This window comes from Rhincodon typus, chromosome 9, assembly GCF_021869965.1.
Source record: "Rhincodon typus isolate 14 chromosome 9, sRhiTyp1.1, whole genome shotgun sequence".
Taxonomy (NCBI): domain Eukaryota; kingdom Metazoa; phylum Chordata; class Chondrichthyes; order Orectolobiformes; family Rhincodontidae; genus Rhincodon; species Rhincodon typus.
Window position 1 is genome coordinate 35,959,919 of NC_063340.1, and position 11,244 is coordinate 35,971,162.

At 40.6% G+C, this 11,244-nt stretch overlaps 1 protein-coding gene across 1 annotated transcript in view; it reads right to left on the minus strand.

The window, feature by feature from the left end:
• Positions 1–390: 390 nt before the first annotated feature.
• The window catches only part of LOC109912741 (chitin synthase chs-2-like), a 48,343-nt gene continuing 37,489 nt past the window's right edge, over positions 391–11,244 (minus strand). The window contains exons 13-16 of the mRNA XM_048600976.1: positions 10,353–10,417; positions 7,777–7,887; positions 7,006–7,223; positions 391–1,292 (exon numbers count right to left, since the gene is read on the minus strand). Of these exons, the coding sequence (XP_048456933.1) occupies positions 926–1,292; positions 7,006–7,223; positions 7,777–7,887; positions 10,353–10,417 (761 nt within the window). The 3' untranslated portion in view covers positions 391–925. The remainder of the gene's footprint in view (positions 1,293–7,005; positions 7,224–7,776; positions 7,888–10,352; positions 10,418–11,244) is intronic.

Sequence of the window (11,244 nt, forward strand, 5' to 3'; positions counted from 1 at the left end):
TCAGGACATGGTCTGGACCATTTAGGGCTGAGGTAAGGAAAGATTTCTTCACTCAAAGGTTAGTGAACCTGTGGAATTCTCAACGACACAAGGCTGTGGAGGCCAAGTCACTGAATATATTGAAGAAAGAGATAGATAAACATTTAAAATTTAAAGGTATCAAGAGGTTTTAGGAGAAAGTGGGAATATGACATTGAGATCAGCCACGATCATATTAAATGTTGGAGCAGGCTCAATGCCGAATGGTCTACTCCTGCCCTTAGTTTCTATGAATGAAGAATTATATGGACCTCTGCATGCTCCTTCAGAAAAGGTTTCTGTTGTGGTCAATGTATAACAAAACTGTAAAATTCTTATAAATAATATAGTTACAGTTTTGCAATATGGGGCACATGGCTAACATTATCTTTCCAATTCTTCAATTTAGCGACTGTCACAAGTACATTATATAGTAGCTTGTAAATATTTACTATGATGCATGCCAATCTTGAGACAGATCAGAACTTATTCATTCCTGAGCTGTTTCCACTAATTTATGGAAATGTTTCTCTTATTATGAATAGGATGTTGAATTAAGTTCAGAGGTAGGGAGCATTAATCAAATCTGATAATATGAAGACCAACAATATTTCTGAAAGGTTTCCTCACTTGAAATATATGTTTACTTGAATTTTATGGGCTAATAACTAGATAGTTCCCAAATCAGGCTGTTACGCTAGTACGGCACAAATTGCTTATGTCAGTTGAGAGTGGTGGCAGAACTATGCAAAAATGGCTAAATGGCATCATATGCCCAGGTCAGCATCCAAGCCAGTCAATTGTTCTTCCCAAAGATAGAGGGCTGTGGGTACCACCATGTCTTCAAGATAGCTCACTAGTCTAGGGAAAAATGAGAAATGGCTGGTTTAGATGTTATTCTAGTTGGTCAGCTGAATCCAGATTGAGAGAGGAAGTGAGATGAGTGGGGCACATATGGGTGATGCACGTATGTACGACCAATCATATCGGCACTTGTGTGCCTCTTTCCAAATGGGTCCAATACCAACAAATTTCTCAGCTGACAGTCGATGGGATACTGTTGATGTACTAGAAAATAACTCTCATTGTATATTTTTCTGTTTTGTAACACGAACCACAGATCTTCGCTGCAATATCCCTGAGTAGTTATCAAATTGTGTTTCACACACAAAGCTAATGGTAATATTTGTGTGACGCTGGTGAGGTGTAGCTTGATTTTTCTCAACGACTGGTTATTTTTCTTCTGTATATCGTCACACCTCATGATCTTTATACTAAAAAAAAAAGAAAGTTAAATAATATTCAATTTTAATTCTGTTTTTGTACATGGAATATCAAATTGCATTCACTTAGATTAAAAATAAAATTGAAAATACATTGAGACAAAATTTACAGTTGGAGTGAAACTAACAGGGTGTCCCTTAGTTAAACTTGTCTTTGCTTTTTTTCTTCATTTTCACAATAATTTATTGTGTAAATTGCTAAAATCACAAGGCTGTAACTTTGCAGCAAAAGAAACTGGGCATCTGGGACCTCAGTAAACAGACAAGCAACTGTTTGAAATCTTAACAATTTAGATTAAAGGATTGTGAGATGATCATTGAAATGACTCAAAAAAATACATTTGTGACATTCTTAGCCAAATCAGGAACAGAAAGAGAAATGTTGATGAGGAAGAAAATAAAGATTGGATTGAGAGAGACAGAAATGAGGGATAGAACAGAAAAGTTAAAATAGATTTAAACGTGCATGTATTTAAAATGCCCACAGCAGTTAAAATTGGAAGGAATGAGACTCCATGTTTGTAACAGTTAATATTTAGTGCCAGAGAGGTTCATTGAAAGTAATTAACAATTAGAATATCATGAAAATAATCTCTGAAAGATAAACCAGGCTTAAATAAATTTATGGATATTAAATGACCTTGCATCAATTCTGAGGAAGGGTCACCGGACCCGAAACATTAACTCTGTTTTCTCCTTCACAGATGCTGCCAGACCTGCTGAGCTTTTCCAGCAACTTTGTTTTTGCATCAATTCAGATCAGTTCTAGCATTTTTTTTAAAAAAATCTACAGTCCAAGTATAGGAACTGCACATTTTTCTATGCAATTTAGGAGTGAGGCAGAAAGATACAGGTAAAGAGACACATCTTGGACACTAACATCTAGATTTCTGTGATTAACCAAGCCACTGCCCTGACACGACTTTACTGTGACACTTTCACAACAATAGGTGAGTGCTATTAGTCCCGCCTTTAAGTAACAGGAAATTAAGGAAAACTAACTCTTCCTATGACAGTGACTTTGCAGAATAAAATCAGATATGGCAAACAAATAGTCACTGATGATTTACTAAGAGCCAATGCTCTTTCTCAGTCCTACAACACCTTGAAGAAGAAAGAAATTTTAAAGTTGTTTTGCAATGGTGGGAGAATTTCCTGTCCCTGGGATATCCATCTATTATCCAATCATCAAGGAATCATTATGCTAGAAGATGTAAATAAAATGCTCATCTGACCAGGTAGAGCATTATAAACTAACTCTACAATTAAATACTAACTATGTGTTCTTCATTGTGAATTTGAGGATATAATATTTTACAATAGCTCAGATGTTTCCAGAACAAAGCATCCTTTAGCTAAAAGGACTAAGTAACTTCAAGAGTGGGCTGAGAAGAAGGCATCTTGATCTTGGTGAAACCAATAGTCTCTCTTCTGAAGCAAGAACATTTCAAGGATTGAAAAAGAAACAGAGACACATTAGAAAAATGGTGAATTAAAGTCAAATCAAATAACAGAAAGATTATATGAGTTAAGAAAAGACTGTACTGCGTTAAACAAAAAATAACATTTCATATTCAAAAATCTGTTAGAATAATTTACCATGTGTAGAAATCAACTTTTACAGTTTGAGTTTCTCTCTTTCTGGACCAGACAGGTTGCCGTTATTTTATTCAATCTGCTCAAATGTATCATGACATATGCGTGAGGCAAATGGAACTTGAATCCAAATGTTGTGGCCCAGAGGTAGGGGCATTACCATTGTGCCACAACACTTTCTGGAGAGGTCATATACTTGGCAATGCAAGAACAATAATCTCATCATTAAAAAGCTGTGTATTTTTATGCAGTTAGTTTAATTGGCAATGAATGTGCAAATGTAACCATCTCATGAAACTGGTAGGAATTTTGAGAGAGAGTTTCTATATTTACAAGGCTCACAGCAACATATTTATTCCATGCCACAAGTTGATAACCAATTGTAGATAAAAATGCATATGGATTAAACATGCTGCAATTTTCTTTCTAGATTAATATTTGGAGTATTAAGCCATAGTGATGCATGATATAAAAGAATGACTCATGGTTCTCCAGAAGCCTCCTCGCATCTTCAGCACTGAGTTGTTGCTGGTTTGCTTTGAAATGATAAAATACAATGAGTGAAGCATGACACGAGGTCAGTGTGACTAAGTGCAATTATTAGATGGGATACAAGACTTTATATTCCTGAAAATTTGATTCTTGTCAGCAAAATGCATAATGAAATTTATTACTCTTACCAGTTGGTGATACTTTTCAACATTCTGTTGAGGTTTTATTTCAGTTCCTTTATATGCTATGAAATGGATGAGTGTGGTAATCCTAGAATGATGTAAATAAAATTGTTACCACTTCCATAACATTGAATTAAGGCCTAGAACTTTGTGACAATGGTGTGTCTCTGCTATGTTGAAAATACTAAAAGGTGGAGGGAATCCCAAGTCCACTCCAGAAACCAGCAGTGAAAGTTAGTTCATCAGCATTTTTTTAGAATAGAACCCCTACAGTGTGGAAACAGGCCCTTTGGCCCAACATGTCCACACCAACTCTGAGGATTCCACCCAGACCTATCCCCCTATAACCCACCTAATCCACACATCCCGGAACACTACGCACAATTTAGCATGGCCAATCCACCTAGCCTGCACATCTTTGGACTGTGGGAGGAAACCCACGCAGACACAGGGAGAATGTGCAAACTCCACCCAGACAGTCACCCGAGAGTGGAATCGAACCCAGGTTCTTTGTGCTGTGAGCAGCAGTGCTAACCACTGAGCCACCGTGCCGCCCTAAAGCGCCTCATTTTTTTGTGGGGATGCAGGATTTGGACAGGCTATGATTCATATATTCATGGTTCCTGAAAACAGCTGACCGTTTTAATGACAGGCTGGCTTCAATAAATAGGATTTTGGAGTCCCTGGAATGTGGAATCCAGAGTGTGGAGAATAAACAAGGTAAAAGCAGGTCTGTTCTCCATGCATTCCTTTTAGATAGTTAGTGCACTAACTTTTCATGTGGTGAGGCACAACTTGGGATCTAATCCCAGGGTGCCTTTTTTGGGGGAGGTGAAGAGGTGGTGGGGGAGTTAGTTGCTTTTTAATGGAAGTAAGGCACCCTTTTGAAAGACATAAGGACTCCTTTGGGACTGTGTAAAGTGGGCATGCTGGTTTCTAAAATCTCCCTGAACTCATTTTATTAATTCATTCATTGAATGTGGATATTGCTGCTTGAGCCAAAATTATAATCCCATCCCTGATTGTCCTGGAGAATGTGGGGGTGATCTGTCTTCTCGAATTGCAGCAGTTAATGAGGTGTAACAACACCCACAGTGCTGTTCAGGAGTGAATTCCAGAATTTTGACTGAGTGACACTGAAGGCCCAGTGGTAATGTTTCAAGTCAGGATGATCTGTATTTTGGGGAGGGGATCTTGCAGATCATGGTGTTCCTATACACCTGATGCCTTTCTAGGTGGTAATAGTCAGCTGTTTAGTGGGTGCTACCGAATGAGCCTTGGTTAGTTGTTGAACTGCATCTTGTAGTTTGTACATAGTGCTGCTACCATGCATTGATGATGAAAGGAATGAATACTGAAGATGGTATATGGGGTGATGATCAAACAGACTGCTTTTCCTGGATACTGTCAAGCTTCTTAAGTGTTGCTGGAATAGGTTCAGGAACATGTGAATATGTCGTCACACACTTGACTTGTGCTCTGTAGAGGATGGAAAGGCTTTGGGAAGTAAGGAGGTGAATTACTTTTCATTGAATTCCTAATCTTTGATCTGTTCTTGTAGCCAGAGTATTTATAAGGGTGGTTAATTGTATCCCAAGGGTGTTGACATTGAGGATTTCAGAAATGGTAATACATTGAATGTTAGGGGATGTGGTTAGGTTCTCTCTTAGCAATGATAATTGCCTGGCAATTGTTTGTCACAAATCTTACTTGCCATTTATCAGCTTAAGCCTAATTTGTCCAGGATTTGCTGCATATGGACATGAGGTGATTCAGTATTGGAAGAGATGTAAATATTATTGAATCTTGTGTAATCATCAGTGAACACGCCCACTTCTGTCTATATGATGGAGGGATGGACATTCATAAAGCAGGTAAAAATGGTTAGATTTGGGATATAGCCTTCAGGAATGCCTATGGTGATGTCCTGGGACTGAGCTAATTGACTTCCAACAACCACAACCATCTTCTTTTGTGTTAGTAGAATCCAACTAGTACAAAGATTCCCCCCAGTTCTGACTGACTCCAGTTTTGCAAGAGCTCCTAGGTGCCAGATTCAGTCAAATGCAGCCTTACAGTCACTCTCCCCTCATCTCTGGAATTCTGCTCTTTTGGCTATGTTTAGACTGAAGTTGTAAGGAACTAAATGGCCCTGGTGCAACAAAACCTAGGTTATTGCACAGCAAATGCTAATTGATATTATTGTCAACACTCTGTTCCATCACTTTGTAGATGACTGGGATGATGATTGGGACTGCCAAATCTGTCAAGGGGTGGCATGGTCGCTCAGTGGTTAGTATTGCTGCCTCACAGCGCCAGGGACCCGGGTATGATTCCACCCTCGGGCAACTGTCTGTGTGGAGTTTGCACATTCTCTCCGTGTCTGCATGGATTTCCTCCGGGTGCTCGAGTTTCCTCCCACAGTCCAAAGATGTGTAGGTTAGGTGCATTGGCCATGTAAATTACCTACTGTGTCCAAGGATATGCAGTCTAGGTGGAGTAGCCACTGGAAAATGCAGGGTTACAGGGAGTGGGTCTGGGTGGGATGCTCTTTGGTGTGGACTCGATGGGCCAAATGGTCTGCTTTCACACTGTAGGGATTCTAGAATTCGAGAACTGACAACAAGAATGTGAGAATTAAAACAGAAATTGTACTAGATATTTCAGCACTCCTGTTGACAAAAGCCATTGTAGGATTTGTGCTGTTTACTGATTTCCCGAACTATGATTGTTACAATAGGATAACTATCTGTTTAGCATTGTGATAGAGGCTCCAATTGATTATAGAAGTATTTGTTTATCTAAGGGATTACTTTCTTAAGGGATTGAGTACTTAAATGAAATATTTGTCTATCTAAGGGATTCATTGGAAGATAGTCAATGTATTGAATTCATTTTTTGTATTGATCAAAGTATGTTTCTTTCAATAGAGAATCAGCTATGGACACATAAATTTATTTTCTGTCAGCATGACTCTTGAGGTATGCCCATGACAGATATTAGATGAAAACCGAAAGAACTGCGGATGTTGTAAATCAGGAACAAAAACAAAGTTGCTGGGAAAGCTCAGGAAGTCTGGCAGCATCTGTGAATGGAAAAAACAGAGTTAATGTTTCAGGTCCAGTCACCCTTCCTCAGAACTGGATATTAGATGAATTGTTATAGAAGGCAGGGTGAGGGTATATGAGTTAGCATGTGTTGGCACAAAGGCTATAATGAAGTATTGAGACGATTAGAGGCATGAACATACGAGAGGCCATTGGGATGGGTGGATAAGTATAGGGTAGTACATTGGACCAAAAATGGCAAGTGTGGGCAGCCATTTTTAAAACTTGGGGTCGCACAGCCAGGATTTCTCCCACCCAGAGTATCCAACCCAGAAATATGATCCTGGGCCTAATTGTTTAGAGAGCAAAATATATTTGAATTAATACCTGTGGTACAACATGGTGAGGAACTGAATTCCCAACAGTCCAGCGAACGATACCAAGAACATGAAGCCGAGTGGTTCGATGGTAAGAATTTCACTTTTTGAAACAGTACCATTTGGGAGAATTTTAGGGATCTTGATGTGTATCTCTGGACCAATTGCTTGTAGAAAAAACGTTGAAACAATCCACAGTGTATTAATAATGAAGAAGAGAAAAGTTGCCTGAAAAGAATACAACAGTTTATTCATAATGACAACATTATAAGTGCTTACCAAGTACAATATACTTGTAGACCTCTATATGTAACAAAAGTAAACCTGATTAATGAGAGTAGGAGTTCAATAGGAGCTCCTGATTTAGTTTAATCACTGGAAAAAGAGGAACTGTATCTACTGGGAGTGCTAACCAACACTCAGTGATTCTCCAATTCTTTGTCTTACCAAGTGAGGTTTGACTCTGCAAATGAACCCACACAAAATTTACCTTTTAGTTTAGTTTAGTTTAGAATGCATTCTGCATTCTTCCAATGAGGAGGCATTTAGTACCATGGTCAAGCAAATGTAGAAATTCCAGCTGGTCTGTTGTGTTCAGAAAGTTGAACAGATCAGGTTTTTAAACCATTTCTAATGTTAAAGCACAACATTGACTAACTTTTTCAGTGCCTTCAGTCCATTGTTTTGTCCTCCAACAATCAAAAATAATTCAGCACTGATTTCCCCTTTGGGACTGAACAAGTGATGAGTTTCAGAACAGCCACTTGCAAGAAGTGTTTACCTTGTTTCTGAGAGTATTCAATTCCTTTGCTACCTCTGCCTGTTTTTCTTTATCTTCTTCAATAGGTTTAAGATACAATTCAATGAGATCATTCCAGAATGGGATTTCTTCCTGCAAATAGGACATATAGAATGATAAGGTCAATAAAAATACTGGCCCAGATCTTGAGGAGCAACTATCAAATTTGGATATCTGCTCCACTCGAACTGTCCCATAACTCACTGCTGACCATATTTCCTGCTAGATATTCCATGCCCAGCTTTATCAGAAATGCAGAGTTCAATGTCCTCTGGGGAGCTCAGTCAAAGTGCAGCAGAGAGACCAAACAAAAAAAAAGTTCAGGTCAAAGGTGTGGCCATGGGTACCCACATGGGCCTGAGTTATGCCTGTCTCTTTGTGGGGTAACTGAAACATTCTTGTTTCAGTCCTACTCCAGTTTCCACCCACAAGTCTTTCTCCAGCATATTGATGACATCATTGCTGCTGCTTCCCTCTCTCGTCTGGAATTGGAAAGATTTATCTATTTCGCTTCCAATTTCCACTCCACTATCACCTTCACTTGGTCCATCTCTGACTCCTCCCTTCCCTTTCTTGACATCTCTGTTTCCATTTCTGGGGATAGGCTGGCCTCCAATATCCACTACTAACCCAGTCACTCCCACAGTTACCTTGATTATACATCCTCACATCCTGCTTCCTGTAAAGACTCTATTCCTTTCTCCATTTCCATCACATCTGTTTTGATGGTGCCATCTTCTACAAGGAGGTCTCCAAAATGTCCACCTTCTTCCTCAACTGAGGATACCTCACAGCCATGGTTGACAGGACCCTCAGTTGTGCTCAACCCATCTCCCGTATTTCAGCCCTCACCCCTTTGCTTCACTCCCACAACTACAATAGAGTCCCCTGATCCTCATTTACCAGTCTGCCAGCATCCACACGCAAGTGATCATGACCACCATTCTCACCATCTCCAGCAGGATGCCATTCCTAGATTCATATTCCCCTCCCCTCCCCTGTCAGCCTTCCACAAGGACCATTTCTTCTGGAACACCCTGGTACACTCCCAACACCTCCCCACATCACCATGGCCCCTTCCCATGCAATCATAGAAGGTGTAACATCTGCTCATTTACTTCCTCCTTCCTCACTATCCAAGGTCCAGACACATCTTCCATGTGAAGCAGGTGGGTGGGAATGATAATCAGAACTGTAAGGTATTCAATTGGCGAGGGAGACTGTGGCAGCTGCAGATTTGGGGATAGTCAGGAAGGTAATTGGAAAACCAGGAGGTAACCAGAGAGTCAAGTGGTAGTTGGAGTTTCAATAGGTAGTTGTGGTTGAGGGCTATATGAACTGAAAGGGGTAGTCAGTGGTCAGGGTGCAGTCACACATAGTCAGGAGGGTGAGGGAGGTAGTCAGAGGTTAGTATGACTGATTGTGAGATAACACGGTGTAGAGCTGGATGAACACAGCAGGCCAAGCAGCATCAGAGGAACAGGAAAGCTGATGTTTCAGGTCGAGACCCTTCTTCAGAAATGGGGGAGGGGAAGGGGGTTCTGAAATAAATAGGGAGAGAGGGGGAGGCGGATAGAAGATGGATAGAGGAGAAGATAGGTGGAGAGGAGCCAGACAGGTCAAAGAGGTGGTGTTGGAGCCAGCAAAGATGCATGTAGGTGGGGAGTTAGGGAGGGGATAGGTTGGTCCAGGGAGGACGGACAGGTCAAGGAGGTGGGATGATGTTAGTGGGTAGGAGATGGGGGTGGGGCTTGAGGTGGGAGGAATGGTTAGGGAGGCGGGGACAAGCTGGGGTAGTTTTGGGATGCAGTCGGGGGAGGAGAGATTTTGAAGCTTGTGAAGTCCACATTGATACCCTTGGGCTGCAGGGTTCCCCAGCAAAATATGAGATGCTGTTCCTGCAGCTTTCGGGTGGCATCATTGTGGCAATGCAGGAGGCCCAGGATGGACATGTCGTCCAAGGAATGGGAGGGGGAGTTGAAATGGTTCGCGACTGGGAGGTGTAGTTGTCTGTTGCAAACTGAGCATGTGTTCTGCAAAGCAGTCCCCACGCCTCCGCTTGGTTTCGCCAATGTAGAGAAGGCCACAATGGGAACAGAGGATACAGTATACCACGTTAGCAGATGTGCAGGTGAACATCTGTTTGAACATCTCTTTGGCCCCACATGACTGATTGTGAGGTCAGTTTTGTAACTGCCCAGGAGTTCGACCTGTTTACTTTCTATGTAATATTTCCTGGGTGAGGATTCACATTATAACTCCTCAGTTCACAGAGGATTCCAAAGTACATGGGAATTGCCATTGGAAGTTGAAATTTCCCAGTCCATTCTCACATAGGACCATGCGTCATGACTCCCCACAGCGTCTCTTTGCACATCTATTTTTGTACGTCAAAACTCCAATGAGCCTTAGACTGCATGATTTGGGCAATTATGTTCCAAATGTCTATATTGCTTTACATTACAGGTTAGTAGCTACGTAAAACACAATAGAGTTTAAACGACACATTGAAATGAATATACGAGGAAATTATACAATTGTCAATCAAAACAACTTACTTCATCAAGTTCTTCAACAACAAGCATTATATGGAATGACTGCTCTTGCAAATTGCTTATCCAATCTGTACAATGGAAGCACAAGAAACAGAAACAAAACAGTTTTCTCAATGGCTGTATTGGAGAGAGAAGCAGCTGCCAATATACGCACAACAAAGTCTTATAAACAACAATGGGATAAGTAATGAAATAATCTGATTTTAGTTGAAGGTGATTGAAAGCTATTACAACAATGAGGACTCCCCATGTTACCTTGAATAATCTTGTAAGATCTTTTATATTAACTTGAGAGGGGAGATGGACTCTTTAGTTTAACATCCCATCTGAACCATGCTACCCCAGAACATATAGCACCTGCTCAATGCTGCAGTGGAGTCAGGCTGGATTGGAGTTCAATAACCACAATGCATTGAACCAGTGGAACCACTGAGCGTGGGTAACATCCATATTTTATAGCTGATCCAGGTATCTTTCACTCTCCCACTATCACTCTGCAGCCTAGCAATCTCTAAAATAACACAAGCATTAGACTGATATCAACAAAACAGGTGGCCTCATAGCCAGCATTGTTGTATTGCCTCACTTCTGATCTACTTTATTATCTAACTGCTCTCTAAAAAGTTTGCATTTCTATTAATTTATCCCACTTACACATCTAAACCTCCAACTGATCTGTGGTTCTATCCACTCTCCTTTTATTTTATTTAGTTTTTTCAATCTTACTAAAAAGTGCCCATTCACCTTGCAAACTTACATTCTGATCAAGGACACAAATGAAAGACCAATAAAGGTGTAGAGCTGGACGAACACAGCAGGCCAAGCAGCATCAGAGGAGCAGGAAGGCTGACGTTTCGGGCCTAGACCCTTCTTCAGAAATGGAGAAGAAGGGTCT